This window comes from Monodon monoceros, unplaced genomic scaffold (assembly GCF_005190385.1).
Source record: "Monodon monoceros isolate NGI ecotype Baffin Bay Population unplaced genomic scaffold, NGI_Narwhal_1 Super_Scaffold_5, whole genome shotgun sequence".
In the NCBI taxonomy this organism is placed as follows: Eukaryota; Metazoa; Chordata; class Mammalia; order Artiodactyla; family Monodontidae; genus Monodon; species Monodon monoceros.
This window is the reverse complement of record NW_021703782.1, coordinates 96,388,963-96,409,578: the sequence shown is the minus strand read 5'-3', so window position 1 is coordinate 96,409,578 and position 20,616 is coordinate 96,388,963. Positions and strand designations below refer to the sequence as shown.

At 46.2% G+C, this 20,616-nt stretch overlaps 1 protein-coding gene across 2 annotated transcripts in view; it reads left to right on the top strand.

Annotated features, from left to right (window-relative positions):
- The window catches only part of ASTN2 (astrotactin 2), a 912,698-nt gene that overhangs the window by 214,346 nt on the left and 677,736 nt on the right, over positions 1-20,616 (top strand). For both annotated transcript variants that reach the window (XM_029202991.1, XM_029202990.1), the window contains exon 3: positions 12,774-13,158. In XM_029202991.1, the coding sequence (XP_029058824.1) occupies positions 12,774-13,158 (385 nt within the window). The remainder of the gene's footprint in view (positions 1-12,773; positions 13,159-20,616) is intronic.

The window sequence follows — 20,616 nt, the reverse complement described above, 5'->3', positions numbered from 1 at the left end:
TTTGCCCCCAAAGCAAGGAGAAGTAGCCTGACTGTTGTCCTGTGTGCCTTTTAATTACCCACAGTGCCCCTTCCCTGGCCCTAGGAGGGAACTAACAGCAGTGTGTGTGTGTGGTGTGTGTGAATTCACTAAGTATCTTCCAGTCTTCTAGCCCTAGGACAGGACTCAAGGATGCTTCAGACTCAGCCCTTTCCCTTTTGGGACTTCCAGGCCATTTGTAGAGACATCTATCTGCCCACTCATTTATCCACTTATCCATCCATCCATCCATCCAAAAGGTATTTAGTAAGCGCCAGCAAAGCACCTAGTGCGACTCTCAGCACTGACAATAAAGTAATGAACAAAATGGAGGTCCTATCTCGTGGAAGTTCTATCCCATTAAAGCCATAAACAAAGTTAACACATGAATGTATAATATAACAGCAGGGAGAGGTAAGTTCCCTTTGAAAACAGTTAAATCAAGGAAAAGGGATAGAGATGCTGTGATGGACACAAGAGTGGGGGGCACCATTCACCAGGGATGCAAAAGGAGGTCTTCACTGACGAGGCTGTGTCTTGTTTGCAGACCAGCACCTCCACCAAACCTCCTTTCCCCACCCAAGATTTCTCAAGAAGCCAGGTCACGTGCGAAGCTCCCTGCCTGTATGAAAGTTATTTTGAGCGTATTAAGTGTTGACCAGCTTCTCCGTAGCCTCCAGCTTCCTTGAGAGTCTGAGCTCTCTTTCCTGTCTCAGAAGGCTGGGTTGTTGGCACAGTGGTGTAACGTTGGCACAGTATTAGGGATCTCTCCATGGACCGTGTGTGTCTGCAACACATTCCGTGAGAATGATGCCCTGAGCAAAGGCCACAGAGTCCGGATACCACCGACTCTAGGGACAAACTGAGAGCTTCAGGATTATCATGGACTTTGGATTCTGGAACCAAATGTGTGCCCTGCCTCTAACTGACTCTGCAACCTTGGGCAAAGTGACTTCTAGGAGGCTGTCTTTCCTTGTCTGTTAAATGAAGAACACTTCACTCACAGGGCTGCTACGGCCACCTCGTTAAAAAATTACACATGAGGACCAGTGAACTTTCTGCAAACTTCTTCAGTTTATAAGGGGCCAGGGCCAGGGCTAGGACGTAAGTTTTCTGATTTCTTTCTCAAGGCAGTTTTCCTCTGTCAGAATTTTTTAAACTGCCATTTACTGACCACTGGCTTTGTTCTAAACATCATCTTGAATGCTTTGTGCATTTACTTGTTTAATTCTCACAATAACCCCATTCTGTGAAGACTGCTCTCTTCAACTTCCCAGTGAGAAAACTGAGGCTTAGAGAAGGGCAGCGACCCACCCAAAGCTGCACAGCTGGTACATGATAGCTCAGGTACCGGAACTCGGGGCCATCACCTCCTGCATGGTTAGCCAGGCTGTTTAGTTGGTTATCCAGCCTTTCTGTCACATTTTGGGTATGAGTATACTTGGTAAGATGGGCCAGCCTACTCCACTACCTTTGAACTTAACTGTAATTGGAATGACAGGGAAGTCCTTTTTATTCCCACTTCTTCTATGTTTTGCACTTAGAAGCTATCAGAACCTTTGCTTCTTACTATGTTTCGTTCTGGCATAGAGCTTATCGAACTGGGCATTGCAGTCATTATCTGCTTACTTATCTATTTCTCCAGACTGACTGCAAGTTCTTGAGGCCTTATCTGGGTATTCCTAAATCTAGGCAGAAGGTTTGGCACAGGGACGGGGCATGACAGTAATAGCAGTAACAGTCAAGCCAGTAACGGCCATGTATTGAATGTTTTTTTTATAGGTCAAGGGCTGTATGACATATTTTACATACATCATCTTATCTAATCCTCACAACAGCCCATCTTGGTGAATGGTTTTATTCCATGTTGGGACTGCAAAAGCTGAGCTTCACAGAGAGAAGGTCACACCACTGGAAAGAACAAGAACTTGAACTTGGGCCTGCCTGGTTCCAGGCATGCCCTTAATCTGGTGAATGAGTGAATCAGTGAATGAGTGCAAGGCTCCTCCATAGTCACTTGGGTTCGTCTGTTTATCTTCTTGACTCAAAGAATAGGAAAAAAATCAGTCCTCTCAAAGATGCTCCCCCCCCCATCCATCTTCAGAGTGGGATTTCTGACAGAACTTGAGAGGCCACCTGAGGATGTGGAGAGGATACTGATTTGTGCTAAGTGCCTCCTGTGAATTGTTTTCAGCTCTCTCTCCCACACAGATGGAGAATTGCCAAACAGATGTAGGTATATGTCAGTCACCTACCCTCAAAGAGGCATTTATAATGGATTCATTCGTTAATTCTTCCAAGAAGTAATTGAGGATCTACTATGTACCATTCAAATTTATTCAGAAATAAATAAAACCCTGCCCTTCCCTTCACTGCCTCTCACTGTAGAAATACAATCAATGCATAATGAGATCTACTCATTATTGGACCCTGGGCTTGGTCTTGGGTACATGGAGTTGATTAAGGATGCCCTCCAGGGCCACTCAGGGTGATGAGAGGGTAGTTGGAAGACAGAAGCATGAGTCGCTGAGGGCCCTAACAGGTGAACTTAACCAGCCAGAGACAGCAGGTTTCACAAAGGCTTGCTGAGAACTCATGACCCAAGAGCTGAGGTTTAAAGGGCTAGACAAAGAAGTGGGGGAAGGACATTTCAGGCAGAGTGAGTGGCATGAGCGAAAGCACAGCTGCGTGAGATGGTGCGAGGGATACAGGATGTTTCGCTGGTGGTGTTAGTTCATGCTTATACAACTGAAATGCGAGGCGGGATGTCATGAAAATATATATATTTCATCTGTTCAAAAATGCTTTCACGTTTGCCTTTGCTTTCCTGATCTGGAATATTGGAGCTGGAAGGACTGTTAGAAACCAGCCAATTTTATCTACTCGCCCTGAAGAGGGGAAGGGCCATGGTCAAGGTCACACAGCTTGGAATCTGTAGGAGGAGAGCAGGGTGATCAGGGGAATGTTTTGGGAGACGGTACAGAGAATATCTCATACTTTAATGGAGGGAGTTTGGTGGCTTCACCATTACCTTGTATCTAACTTTTCAGGAAACAAGGCCTTGCATCAATAACAAGGATGCTAACATTTCCTGAGATCTACTGCTTGCAAGCCATTATGCTCAGCGTTCTAATGCAATCTCATTTAATCCTCCCCAAACCCTCTCGGTTACGTGTTAGTGACCGAATTTATAGATGAGAAAACTGAAGAAGCACAAGTGATATATATCAGTGACACCCAAAGGAAAGATAGTACAGCCGTGACTCAAATCCACGTCTGCCGGACTCAGTGTGCATTAGCTTTCCTCCTGATGAACTGCTGTAGCATTCAGAATGATCGCCCGGGATGTGGCGCCCATTCTCATCTGATCTAAAGATGATTAAGAAAGTTTGGAAAAAAAAAAAAAAAAAAAAAAAGAAAGTTTGAGCTGGATGGGGAGTGAGTATGTCTCAAAGAATTTCTGCATTTTTACTTTATTCCCTTGACATCATCTTGGGAAATAAAATAGGGTCGCTAAAAGATACATTATAAGTAGATGATTACTTAAAAAGAAAAAAGGGTTTCATTTTCTATAATGGGACCTCCTTAAATAGGTCACCCTACATCTGTCTAGTGACAAAGAGATAACTATAGATAAATATAGTCAGCCATATATATATATATATATATATAAATAGTTGTGAATATATTTTTATACACATGAATACATACATACATGTATATAATATATATTATATACATGCACATCTTTTTTGTGCATTTATCCGCTCCTAATTGTTCATACGTGTAAACTTATCTCTTCATTTGATTCTGTGCTGGGATCTTTCATAACCTTCTGGGAGCTTACCTAGGAAAAAAATTAACACATAGATTCATCTCTAATCCAGTGACAGAATCCACACCTCACTGTCATGTTGGCACTTTCTTTCTCTCCCCTTCTTGCCAATCAAACACCAGTTCTTTCCACCCCGTGGTGTGTCTTATTTCTGCCCCATTAGCTAACTACTCACTTCAACTGCCCTAATCTCAGGTCTCATCTTCTCTCTCTTAGACCAGGGCTTCCTCAACCTCTGTACTATTGAAAGAAATAATTGTTTGTTGTTCCTGGCTATCCTGTACATGTAAGATGCTTACAGATTTCCTGGCCTCTACCCATTAAATGCCAGTAACACCTCTTCCCTAGTTGTGACAACAAAAATGTCTCCATTACCAAATGCCTCCTGCACGGCAAAATTGCCCCCAAGTCGAGAAGTGCTGTCCTAGACGATTGTGAACAGCTACCTCACTGGTCTTCCAGTTTCCAGTCTCCTCACCACATACATCCAATGTGATCTCACCACTCTATTGCTTAAAAAAAAAAAGTCTCGGATCCCTAATGCCTAAAGTCATGCCATTTGCACTATGTTTCTGACCTATGTTATCATCTTACGGAGTGCAGGAGTGCAGCTCCAGTGGCCATTCCCAGTCTGTGAGAGAGTGGGCCTGCAGTTTTACTGGAAATAGCCCCCAGGTGGGAGGTCTTATCCCCTATATTTGCCACTGTGTTGTGTATTCTCAAGCAAGTTTATCTTCCGAGCCTCCGCTTTTTCATCTGAGCAATGGGTATAATCATCTAACCAGTTGGGGAGCTTGAGCATCACTGGCTCTAATGCAAGGTAGAAAATGCTAAAGCTCCTGAAGTAAGGGTTGAGATGAAGTATTCTGGGAATTCAGAGGATAAAGCGATATCCTCCTGGCTGAGGCTGCAGACGGGGAGATCCCAGAGGAGTTCACCAAGGAGATAGCAGTGAAGGTAGCCATGAAGTTTGCCTGATATTTCAGCTTACAGATGGGGGGGTGAGGAATAACAAGGAGGGCAGCATTCCAGGCAGAGGAGATCTCAGGACATTAAATAGGAACAGTGAGTTCCCATGTGGTTGAATACTTTGCATGGTGCCCTATCGCAGGCGCACAGTAGGCTTGGTGGCATGGATGGTGGAAGCATACATTTTGAGAAGATTATCTCAGAGGCATACATTTTGAGATATAAGTTAAGCAACTGATGAACATGAACTGTCAAACTGCAGAACTTTCCAACTTACTCAGTGGGGAGGGGCTTTGTTTCCTGCTGTGCATTATTTATGATAGAAGATGGGTTGAGAACAGTGAAGGAGATGGAATAAAGCCTGGGAGATGGTTCAGAGTGTATTCAAATTATCATGGTGAAAGGTAATTGTGACTGGGACATAGGATGGAGAGAAAGAAAGGTTGGGGAAAGAAACTATTTTGTAGATCAAAGTGTCAGGATTCATGGTTTCTCAGCAACTTTGGGGAGTGTGGGCTACATAGTCTGCCTCCAAAACCATTTCAGGATATTCTGTGATCTTGGTCAAGTCACTTCCACTCTCTGTGCCTGTTTCCTTACCTGTAGCACCAAGGGTTTGGACTATTTTCTAATCATCCCTCCAGCTTACACATAGTCTGAGGCCTGAAAGAAGATGTCCCAGAGAACTTGGAGACCCAGCCCCTTTCCCTGCTAGCTGTCACTCAGCAAATGGCCAGGAGAACACCCAGTGGATCATCAGGCCTCACCTGTCCTGGGGCTGGCTGTCGGGACCAGACACAAGTGACGAGAAGGGAAGGACATTACTTGGGAGAATATGCTTGTTCACAGCTCTGAGGATTAAAGGCCCATGTTCTTATCACTGCCTAACAGAGTATTATAAATCCATTCTTAGAATCCCAAATCCTTTTGTGGCTTGGCCGTTGTGAGGGAATATTAAAAAGGCCAAAGACAGAAATAATCAGTTTCCGAATGACACGTTGTCACATAAAAGCATTTCTCTCATTATCCCTTTCTTTCCTTTCTCTGGCTCCTTCTCCTGTGCCTGGATATTTTAACCGGAAAAATAGATTAAAATGGAGCCAGGCTGAATGGAGTTCTAACCTTGACTTTTCAGAAGGCTCTCTCGGTGTGGTGGTTTTGGAGGTGCTTTCTGTTTTCCGCCTCTTGTGTGTTTTTCAGCGTTCGATATTGTGTGTGTAAGCAAGCCAGCTGGAGGCACGAGCATTGCGATAAAGGCAGAGTGGCAAAGAGGGGCCCTGCAGGGTCTGATCAGGTGCCCTCGGGATGCTGGGGTCAGATTTACATTCCTCTGGCCAAGTCCGGGCAAGGTTTTAGGTTTCTGGATGTTTACTAAGCGCCTTCCTGGGCCAAGCACCATGTTTTAGGCTGGATAAATGAGAGCTCAGAAACCAGAGTGGGAAAATGGTCAACCAGATGATCAGGTGGTAGCAGTGTAGCCGGATAACTGACAACCATGGGGTTTGTGAGGGAAGAGAGCACAGCCTCCTCCCAACGTGCAGAGGCAGAGGTGCCCCCTGAGGAAGCCATGTCCAAGCTGAGAGGCTGGGTGACTTGAGATGAGCAGACGAAGAGGAGGCTGTTAGCTTCCTAGGGCTGTCATAGCAAATTATCACAAACTGGGGGGCTTAAAACAACAGGAGTTTATTCTCTCACAGTTCACGAGGCCAGAAGCCCCAGATCAAGATGTCAGCAGGGTTTGCTCATTTGGAGGCTCTGAGGGAGAATCTGTCGCATGCCTCCCAATAGCTTTTGACGGTTGCCGGCAATCCTTGGTTTTCCTTAGTTTGTAAATGCATCAATCTAGTCTCTGTCTTCACATAATTTGTGTGTGTGTGTGTGTGTGTGTGTGTGTCCTCTATTCCTTTTTTTTTAAGTTTTTGTTTTGTTTTGTTTTTAGTATATTTTCTTGGCCGCGCTGTGGGACATGTGGAATCTTAGTTCCCTGACCAGGGATAGAACCTGCGCCCCTTGCGTTGGAAGCGCAGAGTCTTAACCACTGGACCGCCAGGGAAGTCCCCTCTATTCTTCTTTTAAGGACACCAGTCCTTGGATTTGGGGCCCACCCAATCCAGTATGACCTCATCTTAATCGATTACAACTGCAAAGACCCTATTTCCAAATAAGATCGCCTTCTGAGGGTCTGGTTGGACGTGATTTTGGGGGTGGGTATTATTCGAACCACTACGGGGAGGGAATGGTTGAGTGCTCTGGGCTGAGGAAGAAGCCACTGGGGAAGTGCTCAGAGCATCACACTTTGGGAAGATGCTAATCACACAGTGCGACTCCAGGGCAGGGTATGAGGTAGGACTTGCAGGGAGGGGAGGCATGAGAAGGAAGCAGAGACCTAGGCATGAAGGGGCTTAGGTGCCAGGCTAGGGATCTGGACATTATTCTGAGGGTGGGGGAAGGGTATGAAAGGATTTGATTTGGGATGGAGGAACAGAGAGGCTGAAGGACTGAGGCTGGTGGTGGTGACATTTGTGGAGCCAGACTTTTATCTAGATCTTTCATTGTCTTGTTTAATCCTTAGCTTAACCCTTCACATTGGGACCAATCAGCACATTTTATAGGTGAGTCTGTTGTAGCACAAGGAGGTAGAATGTCGCAGCCAACTTGTCATGGCCAACAGCAAGCAGGGACAGGGGCTCCCATGCTGGCCTGTGTGCCCCCAGGATACCTGCTTACCCCATCACGTCACTCTGCCCTTGACGTCGCCCACGCTCACCCTTGCCTGGCTCCGCTGAGGGATCTGAGACCAGTAGTAGAAGGAGTGAGCTTCTGTTATTAGAGAGGCTTCTAGTAGGGAAGGTTCCTACTAGACGTTCCTACAGGACGGATGGGAACACATATTCCATCTCCTGTCTCTTTCCCGCTTCCTGCCTGACAGCTCAGTGAAATCCTCAGACCCATAAGAAGGTAAAACTAATCACCCGAGGCTTGTGCTGCTTGCAGTCTCACAGAAACCCACCCCTAACCAACAGACTGAGATTTTTATTTCTGCGACTCCTGGCCACATCTCCAACCTTGTTTGTCTTGGGCTGCCTAGAGGAAACATAGTCCACATCAGCTTGGGCTTCGGGTTGTCCCTGAGGCCAGCAGGGCCTCAGCTTGCCACCCCTTGAGCCTTGGCCTCTTCTTAACTTGCTTTCTAAACATTCACAGCCTTCTTACATCCTCTTTTCCCTCCTGGGCTCCCTGCTTGCCCTGCAGCATTTTCTCCACCGCTGGGGTCTGTGTTTGCCCCTGGCGGGTAGCCTCAGTGGCTGGACACTCTGCCCTGCTCACCTTTCCAGAGACAGTTCCTGCTTTTCTGTTTGCTTGCCCTGGTGAAGGAAGACTGCAGAGAAGAGGGGGCTCAGCTCTGCAGGAGTGGAGCGGCACAGCAGCCTGGACCGATCCAGGTGGATGCAGATCATAGTTTCTTCTTGATTTCGAGTTACTCGTCTGCTTTCTTTGGGTGAAATGTTCCACTAGGACAGAGGCGGCTCTGTGGTTCTCTTGAGCTCCTTTGCTCGTGCACAGCACCCTTCAGTTTGCGAGGACCGTCACAACGGTGTTCAGATTTCATTTGCACAACAACCTTGCGGATACCGTGAATGAGTATCATGTGCATCACGGGTTTACCATGTGCCAGGCACTGAGCACAACACTCCGTGTCCAGGAACTCACATCTAACCTCCCTCTATGAGGACGCTTTTTACACGGTTTTGTGAATGAAAAAATTGTGATTCAGAGAGGTTCAGCCCTTTGTCCGTGATTGCCCCATTTTTACGTGACAGCATGAGATTTTTAAAGACGTCTTTCTGACCCCCAACCTTTGCCCCTATGTGCTATACTATTCCAAGTATTACCAAGTTGATTTTACAGATGAGTGAACTGAGGGTCTCTAGGGCATCTGGGAAATTCGAGATCACATAGTGAGTAAACTTGAATTCAGAACCTTTTCCTGCATGCTCTGAGCCTACCTCTGAAGGTAGGGCTGGTCAATGGTGCTTGAAACATCACCCGAGCTGCTACTATGTCTTGGGTAAAGCCCCCTGAGCCCTTTAGGAGCCCAGCCTGGGGATGTCTGTTTCCATTGGTCAGTGGCACTGTGAGACCTTGATTACTGGAATTCTCTTTTGGCCCAGTTTTCACAGTGAAACCCTGATCTGTAATGGAAGCTGTGTGGTCATTGGCTTAGCTGAGATGGTGAGAGCAGAGGTCAGAGCAGGCTGAGTAGTGAGGGAAGGGAGCCTGGGCCCCAAGAGGAGGGCTGGAGCCACCGGCCTGGTGTCCTGTCAAATGAATCAGCAGATCATTGAGTTAAAGGGACTCCCAAGCTCAGCTTCCATCAAAGTGGATGGTCTTCCTCTGCCACCTCCTTCTGGAAGCTCCCTAGGCTGGGAAATCTGTGCCTGAAGTTGCCGAGGTAATTTGAGGAGGCAGAGGTGAGGCTGGGCAGGGGCTGATTGCACCTTGGGTGCGCCTGTCCCTTCCCACCACAAGCAAAATTGTGAAGCCATGATGCAGTGAGTCTGAGTCTCAGCAGCACTACCTGGGTAAACAGCCTCCTGTCTCTGGGCCTCCTTCCTCACGTAACATGGGATAACGATGCCTTATGTGCACAGGTGTAAAGGTAAATGACAGAGCGCATGTAAGTGTTTGGTCCAGACTGAGAAGGATTTAGGGACCCAAGACAGGTTTTGCAGAATGAGCATTCAGGGGCAGAAGGTCATTCATTCATTCATTTATTCATTCAGCATTAAATATCCACTTGCTGAATGCCGTTGGCAATAGCAATAGCTAACAGTCTGTGAGCAGTTACATGTGTCCCACACGGCACTAAATATTCTGCAGGCTTCTCACTTAGCCTCACAATGATCCATTGAGAAGACCTTGAATACTGCCCTTATTTAACCAATGAAGAAACCAAGGCTCTGAAAAGTAGTGACCTAGTCAAGGTCACACAGCCTCTTAAGCAGTAGAGCCTGGACTAAAACTGTGTCAGTCTGAGGTCAGCTCTTAGCCTCTATGCCAGATATAGCTAGAGGGCTCTGGAAGCAAAGGACGGGGCTTCCTGCCTTCCAGGAGCTCCCTGGGGGTGCTTTATGAGCTGATCCAGGACTGCATGGGAATCCAGGGAGGCTTGTCAGGATACAGTGGGGGGAGAGAGGAGTGGTGGTGGTTACCTGTGGACAGATTGGTTAAGCCTCATCTTTCCCAGGTCAGTTTTGGTCCTGGGTCTGACCGCAGGGTCAAACACCCATAATCAGGGTGGGCAGAAGGGGCCGGGGATGAAGGACTCTGGAACCAGGCAAGGTCTGCCCCTCACAGCGAATGAAACACCCAAAGGGGAGAAGATAGAGGGCTGAGTCAGGGATAGCAATTTCCCGAAGGGTATCCATGGACCAAAATTAAAAGCTTCTCTGAAGAGTTTGCCTCGAGATGTGCCCCCTGAATCCTGTATTTGAAAACAATGTTTTCCTTTTCCTTCTCAGGATTCCCTTTTACTTTGTACACTCTCACCATCTTTCCCACTTTTCCTTTCCCTTCCTTTGCTCTGTAGAATCACTACGCTGTCAAATAGCCACTGGCTATGCAGTGAAGAACTGGGTTCAAATCCCTGCCTTACCACCTCCTGGCCTTTTATTCCCAGTTGGACCTAGGATCAAAACGTCTGTGACTTTAAGCAAGTTACTTAACCTCTCTGAACCACCTTTCCCTCATTTCATTTATGGAACAGAAACTATTACAGAGGATTGCCTTAAAGATTAAATAAAATAACATTAAGTAAAAGTAGTAAGGAGAGGGCCTGCTACTGTTATATTGAGTGACAGTGTTCTTCCTGCCTCCTTTTTCTCTTCACTTATCTTTCTTATTATCTCTTCTGTCCACACTCCCCCCTCTGTCTCTTTCCTTTCTTATCTCTGGTGTAAAAAACTGACAAGTAATACCACATCACACGTGATTTCTAGACGTAGAGCAATCTCTATTGTATGTTCTGTGGAGGGAAAAAAGGGTTTGTGCTTGTTTTTCTAGTGCTCCAGAGGTACTAAACTATACACACACACACACACACACACACACACACATTATTTTTTTGAATTTTAGAATTTTATTTATTTTTTTATGCAGCAGGTTCTTATTAGTTATCCATTTTATGCATATTAATGTATATATGTCAAGCCCAATCACACACACACATTTTACATACACTTGACAGATCGTACCCCCCCACACACACATATACATAAATACGCATACTTATAGCTTTTTTTTTTTTTAAGTATATTTATTTTTGAGTTCTGACATCCAGAGAAACCTGGGGATCCCACAGTAACTCACCGCCAGAGTCAAGACGGGGCTGTCAGCCATACCTGCAACCCTGGTCACCTCTTAGCCTACTTAACCACCCACTACCCATCCCCCATGGAGGTGATGAATTCTAGCTTAGTGAGTTGAAGGACTTGCAAAAGAAAATCATTATTTTTTAATGTAGTCAGCAGGACAGCGGAATCATTTTAGTAAATAATGTTCTTCTTGGCCTAAACAGGTATCCTTTACAGCCGTCCCACCCCCACCCAAGATAATCTATTCAGGGTTAGTTAACATCTGTCATCTTTGCTAGATGTTATACAAGTGGTTTTCAGAAATTGCCCTTGCCTTCAGTGCGATTATAATTAAGGAAGAACAATCAGCCACATGGGTGTGGTTGAAAGAATACAGGCTTTAGAGCTAAAACACCAAACCAAACACACACACACACACACAGTGAGGCTCAGAGCTTGCTCTGCTATGCACCATCCGAGTTCTAGAGTCTCTTGATTCATTCGCCTCTCTCCCCCTAAACCACAAGCGTGATCCTCCCCAAGTGTAGGGATTACACATCAGGGACTCAACAAAGTGGCCCCGAATCTCCCAGGCAGAAAGCACAATGTATAATGAAGTGAAGCAAGATAACTGAAGGGGCTACACCTGTTCATTGGAGATGCTTCTGGCACGGAGTGAAAGAAGGGAGGCGAGGAGAATACAAACCTTCCACCTCCAGCCCTTGACCGGTTCTGTGGGGAGCACGGACGTGCTTTGGAAATACCCCTGCCCTTGAGGAGTTCACAGAGCAGGATAGTTCATGAGTCTCATGAATCATGCAAGATCCATTCGTAAACACTTTAGCCTGTTTCAATTTAATGTATGGTGTGCAGACTCAACCAAATATTTACTGGTTGGGTGTGTTAAAGAAAAATAAACTTCAGTATGCCTTAAATTTCTGATCAAGGGAGCCCTAGAACAGTGCATTTGTTCATTCATTCATTCAACAAATATTTATGAAGCGCCTCGTTTGTCTCAGGCCCCCTGCTGGGAATCAGTGTTTATGATAATAAAAATATACATTATGCAGAAATTGTTTGACTTGACAACACTATTGTATATTCCCAGCAGGATGGAACAAAGGCTGCTGTCTCTTGAGCCCTCAGTGGACTCATTCTAGACATGAGGAAGCAAGGCTGACAGGGTGTGAGCAAATGTCCTGGGGTCACTCAGCTGGTGGAAGGCAGATTCAGGACTCAGACACTCTGTGTGTGAAGCCACAGCCCTGACTCATCCCAGTGTTTAGCAGTCTGCATCACTCTGGCGTGACCGTTATCCATCTCATTTGCTCCTCGTGGCGACCTTCTGAAGAAGGAAGGGCAGGGGTTCTTACTCACCCTTATACAAGTGAGAAACAAGGTTCAGAGAGGTGAAGCAGTTTGTCCAAGGTCACACAGCTTGTTGGTGAGAAAGCCAGGTTTGGAAACGGTATCGCTCTGAGGCTCTGAGAGCCAAACCCAGGCATCTGGGCTGAGTGTGGTGGACGGAAGACCCCCTCTGGCATTCCGGCCCAAAGAACAGTGGCCCATTTGCTTGTCCTTCTTCCCTCCCGCTCCAGGGTGGCCTCATTGCACTGCTGCTGCTGCTGCTGGTGTTCACTGTGGCACTGTATGCCCAGCGGCGCTGGCAGAAGCGTCGCCGCATCCCCCAGAAGAGCGCCAGCACAGAAGCCACTCACGAGATCCACTACATCCCCTCCGTGCTGCTGGGTCCCCAGGCCCGGGAAAGCTTCCGCTCCTCCCGGCTGCAGGCCCACAATTCCGTCATCGGCGTGCCCATCCGGGAGACCCCCATCCTGGATGACTATGACTACGAGGAGGATGAGGACCCACCCCGGCGGGCCAACCACGACTCCCGTGAGGATGAGTTTGGCAGTCAGGTGACCCACACCCTGGACAGCCTGGGCCGACCAGGGGAAGAGAAAGGGGACTTTGAGAAGAAAGGTGAGTGTTCCTTTTTGCATCCCACCTTCCAGGGGGCATTTTGGGGAGCTGGGAAGAGGCGCAGGAGCTGGGCGGTTGGGGACACAGGAACTGTCTTCTGGGCTAAGTCATTTTTGATTTATGGCCAACTTCCATTGGGTTTTCAGAGTTTATTTTCTCAGATTCTTCAGTGTTGATGGGAGGAAAAAAAGAGAGTGTCAGTGTGCTTGGAATTGGAGTTTTGAGGAGCATCAGAAGTTATGTAGTCCAACATCTCTCCAGTGTCTCTTGATTACCTCCCTTGATGGCCTTCTCACTACTCAGGAAAGCTCTCATATCATTTCCAGACACTACTATTGGAAGGTTTTTCCTTAAACTGAGTTGCAGTCTGTTTCCCTGGCCCTCTATGTCAGAAAGTGAATCCGAATTTTTCTTCTCCAAGGCAGCTCTTGGGAAATGTAACAAAAGGAAAAGAAAAAAATAAAAGGCACCCTGTAACTTTTAGAGATCAACCTCAATAAACAATCCCAGTTTCTTCAGCTACTCTGATGTGACATATTTTGAGACATTTCACCCTTTTGATCACTGTCCTCTAGATGAAGATTGTAATTTGTCATGTCCTGGAGTGTAACACCAGAACTGACAGACACTCCACTTCCTCAAGGTGGGAATGCTCCTGTGCTGAGAAAAAAGCAATTTTCACCTCCCTCTTGCTAGCTGTTATGCTTCTGTTGATGCAGTTTGAAGATCACCTTTGGGTTTTTTTTTGCAGTTATTACTGGCCCATAGTTGGCTTTTTGATGACTAAAACCTCTCACTCTTTTTCATGTATGCTGTTGCAAAGACCCATTCCCTTTGTTCTGTTGGAGGACAATTGATTATTTGGACATAAGTGCAGGATGTGTTTATATTTGTCTTTATTAAGTGTTATGGCTCCAGCTGGTTTATAGAAGGGATTTGGCTATTTTTTTCCTTTAGATAAATACTACAAAAGTACTGTTCTGCTTTTTTCCCGTATTGTCTTTGTGATGCTGGTGGTGGGTTAAAGGTTTGGCCTTGAGGCCCCAGTGTTAGAACTACTCTTCTTTGTGAGCCATGAGGAACCATCATCACTGCTTGGCCCAGTCCTGGAGCTGTGAACTCCACATTCTTTTCTTCCGCATCTAAGATCTTTCCTCTCAGATCCATGTTTCCGTGATACTCAGCGGGCAAATAGGAACACTGGGGGCTTCTTAAAAAGGAGGCATTTCTGTTAAATTTAGAAACCCAGGGAGGGAAAAGAGTGGTAAACAAGCGAGAGTACAGGTTTTGGAGTTGTCTGGACCTGGGTTCAAATCTCGTCTCCTTTGTTTGCTGGGTGACCTTGGAAAAATGGGAATTCAATCCTCCAAGTCTCAGCTTCCTCACTGAAGGATTTTTGGAAGGATTAAATATAAAAATAAAATGTGTGTAAAGTACCTAATGCAGGGCCTAATATCTGGTATGTGTTGAATACCTGAGAGCTGTATTTGTAGGCCTCAGGCCCTTGGTCTTTCCTGGGCCCCTAAGACGCTCCCTAATCCAGCTCCCTATGCTTCGCCAGTCTCGCTCTAAGTGCCAGCCACCATGCTCTGCTCAGCTCTGGAATGTCTGCGTCATTTCCCTTCTCCGCCACCATCTCTTCTGTCTTTGGACTGTTGGTTTACTGACAGTTTCCTCAGTCTTTGCTTTCTCAAGCATTATTTATCTTTTTTCATGTGACTTCTCATCTTGGCACAAGAACAGTCTGCATTTATTTCATATCTCCACATCTTGTGGTACCTGCCTAGCACAGTGCCTCACTTGTCAAGAATGTCCAGTGAGTGTTGGGCAAGAAAGATGACCGTAGAGAGTGAGGTGGTTTGGGAGCAATGCTGTCAGGCCAGAGCATCATGCCTCTCTTGTCTAATGTAGAAAGCCGCTTGGGTAAGACACAAGCATCTTCCCGTTTGCTTAGATTTGGACTTCTAAAGCCTAATTTACTAAGCCTCACCGTGTTTATGTGGAAAACGGGTGGATTAGCAGCCAGTCCGCCCACCTTATAGCTTTCCTGTGGGGATCCAACGATAATGATCGTTTGATCATTATCTTCAGTGCACGACAAGCGCCGAAGAAGTTTCCCCAGAAAACTTCTAGGAAAGTTGTGGGATTTGTTTTCCACACCAGAATCTTCCCCAGCCTAGCCAAGAGGAATGCTTCGTATCTCCTTCAGTTCCTGGAGCAGGTTGTGATTACTTTGAGCTTATTATTTATCACTGTTCAATAATAATCCATTTCTCTTTCTGTTTTCGACACTAACTAGACTTGGAGGTTTTTATTTATTTATTTATTTTTATTGAGATGTAATTAACATATAACGTTGTGTTAGTTTCAGGTATACAGTGTAATGATTCAGTATTTGTGTATATTGAGAAATGATCCCCACAATGTCTAGTTAACATCCGTGGCCTTACATCATGACGATTTTTTTCTTGTGATGAGAACTTTATGCTCTTGGCAACTTCCAGATATACAATAGGGTATTATTAACTCTAGTCACCATGATGTACATTCCATCCCCATGATTTACTCATAAGACTTGGAGATTTTTGAGAGCAAGGGCAGTGTTCCTTATCTTTGTTTCACTTGCGTCTGGCGCAGTGGGTAACACTTAATAGATGATCTGAAAATACTGGTTGACTGGATGAGTAACACAACCCCTCAATCATTTGGTCGATCGGATAAATCCAGACATTGGTTAGACTCCAGAATTCTCAGTTCCAGACCTCAAATTATCTCATTGACCTCAGATCTGGGGACCCTGGAAACCAAAGTGTTGGCAGAGGCCATCAGTAGTGATGACCAGAACCCAGAAAAGAGTAGCCACTGGTTGGGGGTGAAAACCCAGGAAGAGTCACTGATGACAGGTGAGTAACCAAGGAGCAGAGCCAAGAAGCCGCCAAAAGAGGCAAATTCTTTCCCCCCAGCCCCCATCCCCACACCCGCTGCCTCCACCAAGCTCTGTATGGAGAACGGAAAGCATCTTCAAAATGGGGAAGCAGGTCACTGCCCATAATCCTGTCTGACTTCTTTTCCTTCCTTTCTTCCTTCTCGCCCCACTCCCTCCGCCCTCCGCTCCCTCTCCCTCCTTCCCCCCACAACCTGGAAGGTGATACAGTATGGAGATAAACACTCTGCCCTCAGGAGGCGGAACAATACAGAAATTAAGTTTACCACTCAGCTTACTAGCTCTGTGACCTTGGCTAAGTCACCTACTCCTCTCCCGTCAAAGGGGCATGATACTAGTATTCTACCTCCAGGGTGATTGGGAAACGTAAATGAGGTAACACAGGTAGAGGCTCTGGTACAGTAAACATTCAGTACACATTTCTGTCATTGTTATTCATACCATCAGTCCTCAGAGTTGGCCCACTGTGCCAGAGGCCATGATAGACTCTGTAATAGAGGTGGGGAAAGGAGAACCTTTGCCCTTAAAGAGCATGGCGGTAAACCTCCTTGGAAACCGAAGCTGAAGCTCGAATAGTCCTGGGTCTCTCTGTGCCACACAGCAAGGGGGTGGCAGAGTCGAGGTAAGAGCTCCAGCCTCCTGGCCAGAGAGCACCCTTACTGTATAGATAGCTGTCGTGCTCAGAATGGCCTACATGGCATCATGATGACGGCCCATTTCATTGGGGCCTGCCAGGTCTTGTGTTCCTTAAAGAGAACCCTCAGGCTTGCCATTCTAGCTGCTGGACATTCCAGTTATTACGCACAAAGCATAGACCTGACTCTTGAATGACAGAGACAGCACAGGGGGACAGAATGGTGCTGGATCCAGAGGATACTGAGGACTAACTCCTGAGAGAGGGGGAGGGGCTCTGGCCTCCTCTCCCCACGGGGTCCTCTAGAGTCTGCACACTCTCAGGCTTACCACTGCGTCGTGGCTTAAATATGCCCCTGTCCCTTGCATTTTCTTTCAAACAGAACTCTATCTAAACAATAACAAAAGCAGACTCTTATTTTCTGAAATCTCAACTTTAAATGAGAAGCATACAAGAGAAATCTAAAGAGGATGAGTATGAATGCATGAGAAACAAGACCCAGTCCTTGCAAGGCAGCCTGGTGGAGTGGGGGTGAACAGATGGGCTTGGCACCCCGCTCTTGAGTGCACTGGCTGCGTGGCCCTGGCGAACCTCTTAGCCACCGGCAAATCCATGCCTTTGTCTCACCTGTTTTCACCTGACCACGTTATTTTTTTTCACATTCCTCTGAGCTGGTTTTAAAACAAAGTACGATTTGGAATAAAACCAAGCACTTCATTTAATTCTGTATCCCAGCTGCCCTTAGATCCGATAAGGGTAGGAAAGGAGGAAACCTGGGTGAGAAGAAAGTAGAAGACACGCTTTTCCTGAGTCCAGACAGGATACTGGACACCCTAACCGTGGGGAGGTGGTGGCTGGGGACTGTGCTTGCAGCGTTGTGGCCCCTGAGCTCCTGTTCCCCCTTTCCTGGACAGAAGAGGGATGATTCTGCCGGCAGATTGTGGAAGTTATAACAGCAGCAGCTCAGACCACACGTGCTTTCTGTTGCCTCAGGTGTCTCTTGGAGAGAAACATGAGACTCTTTCTTTTTTTTTTTTTTTTTATTTTTATATTTTTTGTGGTACGCGGGCCTCTCACTGTTGTGGCCTCTCCCGTTGTGGAGCACAGGCTCCGGACGCGCAGGCTCAGCGGCCATGGCTCACGGGCCCAGCCGCTCCGCGGCATGTGGGATCTTCCCGGACTGGGGCACGAACCCGTGTTCCCTGCATCGGCAGGCAGACTCTCAACCACTGCGCCACCAGGGAAGCCCGAGACTCTTTCTTTTATGGGGGAACCTGGGGACAGCTATGCATTTTGTCCAGAGTGGGCAGGTATCAGAGGCTAGGCGATCCCTATAAAAGCAATCCCAAAGGCCTTTGAAATTACATTGCCAAGGGCTAGTCCCACCTGCCCCTCTCACACTTAGAATTTGCCCTTAGGTTCAAACTGCTTCATCATACTTGAGCACCGTCAGCCTGCTTTGCAGCTTGAACCTGCAAATTAATAGAGGGACCATCTGGAGGCAGAGGGAGAAAGTTTCATTACCAAGAGACAACAGCTTGGGTTCCCAGACCCCAAGAGCACTGTACTGATCGGGCTGACTTGCAGCTGATACACACTCATGTGGACATACATACCCTTTGTTCAACACTGCGGTTCTTCTGTGCCAGTCAGTAAGAAGCTTGCTGCCCTGCGTGCCCCTCCCCATGCCCTCCTGCTGCCTAGCCATCCCACCCCCTCCCAGGGACCCTCCTGAAGCCCCCACTGTCCAGAACAGGGTGGCTTTAGACTGCTTCCCCAGGATTATGGCTGGCATCCCGTCTTGGTGGTTAGTGCCTGTGCCTTAGACATTCTCAGGTATTGCGAGTGTCACCCTTGATATCACCTTAGCCAGTTGCTAGGAATTTAATCATGTCAGTATGTGACCGCTCAGCACTGCGTTGGGTCCATGACAGAAACTTGATGCATTTTAATTCCAATTCTCCTTATCCGTCCTCAAATTTATGTTTCCCTTTCCTGAATATTATGCATGGAAGCTCAAGGAAATTAAAATAACAAATGTATCACTTTATCAAGGGATAGGGTAGGGGATGGCTGAATGGATATTGGGTTTTCTTAATTTTGTTTTATTATCGTGAAAGAAATGCATACTATTTGTAATGGAAGGGTGTGAGAGAGGGTGGGACAGGAGAGAGAGAGGGGAAGGGAGAGAGAAAGAGAGAAAAAGAGAAAGAAAGAAAAGGAAGAAAGAAGACAGGGAGGGAGCAAGGAAGGAATAGGTCTGAGTTGTATAAAGCAAGAACTAAAAGCTCTGCCATTGTCTCTCCATCCCATCCCACTAATGGGACCCAAAGGCTAATCTTTGATAATAGTTTGATTTATATTCTTCTAGAATATTTTTCCTATATATATATATGGAATGTATGCGTTATATATGTATGGTATAGATATAAATATATGCATTTTCACCCAGATATACACTAATAGGGCCATCTCAGCCATATCCATCATTCTGCAGCAATTTCACAGTTTACCAAACAATGTATGAAAAGCATCTTTCCACGTCAGCCCTGCACACCTATCTTCTTCTTTTTGAAAGCTCTGTAGGATCCCATCATGGGAACACACCAAACACTCCAACATTTGCTTTTCTACCCCGTTTTGTGGATCATTATCTCAATTTGCTGCACTTACAATGAGTCAATAAACATCCATGCACACACACACACACGTATATATTTTTGCAAAGTTTGACTGTTTCTGTAAAACAGATGCCTAAAAGCAGAATCTCTGCCTTAAAGGGTGCACATTACACACTTGTAATTACAAATTACACATTTACAATTTGGGAAGTACTGCCATATTTATTCACTTTAAAATTTGTTTTGTACTCTCTTGGGAGCCAGTATATCCTCTCACACACAGATCTGCACAGACCGCCCACTACCCCATCACACTGACTATTCATATATTAGCATGGGCCCTTCTGGTCTTTATTTATATAGTAGCCATCATTTTAACTGTGCAATTTTCTCTTTTGATTTTTTTTTTTTTTCCTGATTAACTTTGGTCCAAATTTTTTTTTTTGGTCAGAAGTCAGTCCTCATGGTTACCCTGAGCAATGATTCTTTGGTGAAATGATGCCAAATAAAGGCTTTTCTTTGCTGTCCCACTTCAGTTCAGGACTTAGGGTGGAAAAAGGAAAGAGAAATGGCATCAAATACCAGCAGCGGCCCACAGTGATAGATGTGGAGGGGTCACTGTCTCTCTGACATGGACCAGTAGGCTAATCCTTACTGTTGCTCAAGATGGCAGGCCAGAAAGTTTCAGGGTGAATGGGACCTTTGTTGAGAGGATGGGGAGGGCAGGACTTTATTGAATCCCTATAGGACCCCAGCTGCTGTCCTATACATTATCTCAGTGAGCCATTTGTAATTAACCCTGAGGGGAATGCAGATGGAAGAGTTGGCTAGGAAAGCAGTACTGCTGCTACTGGTGATAAAGATGACAGCTAACTTCCACTTAGTGATAATCAGTGTCTGGGAACTTTCCAGAAATTATGTCATTTACACCTCACATCAACCCTATGAGTTACCTACTAATATTGCCCCACCTTACAAAGCAGGAGACTGAAGCTAAGAAGGGTTGAATAATATGTCCAAAGTGACACAGGAGAAAGTGGCTGAGCCAGGTTAAAACTCTGGCATGAGAGCTACCATGCTAAGGGGCCGAGCTGGAATGTGAACACATGACACCACACTGAATTACATGATCCTTGGGAAGGTGCTGAGCTCTTGCAGTCCCAGGGATAGAGCTGAAGCATAGGGCCCATGAGCTTGCGTCCCTCACAAATATGGCAAGAAAAATAGGTAACTAACATCTGTTCTCCAAGGCAGGATGC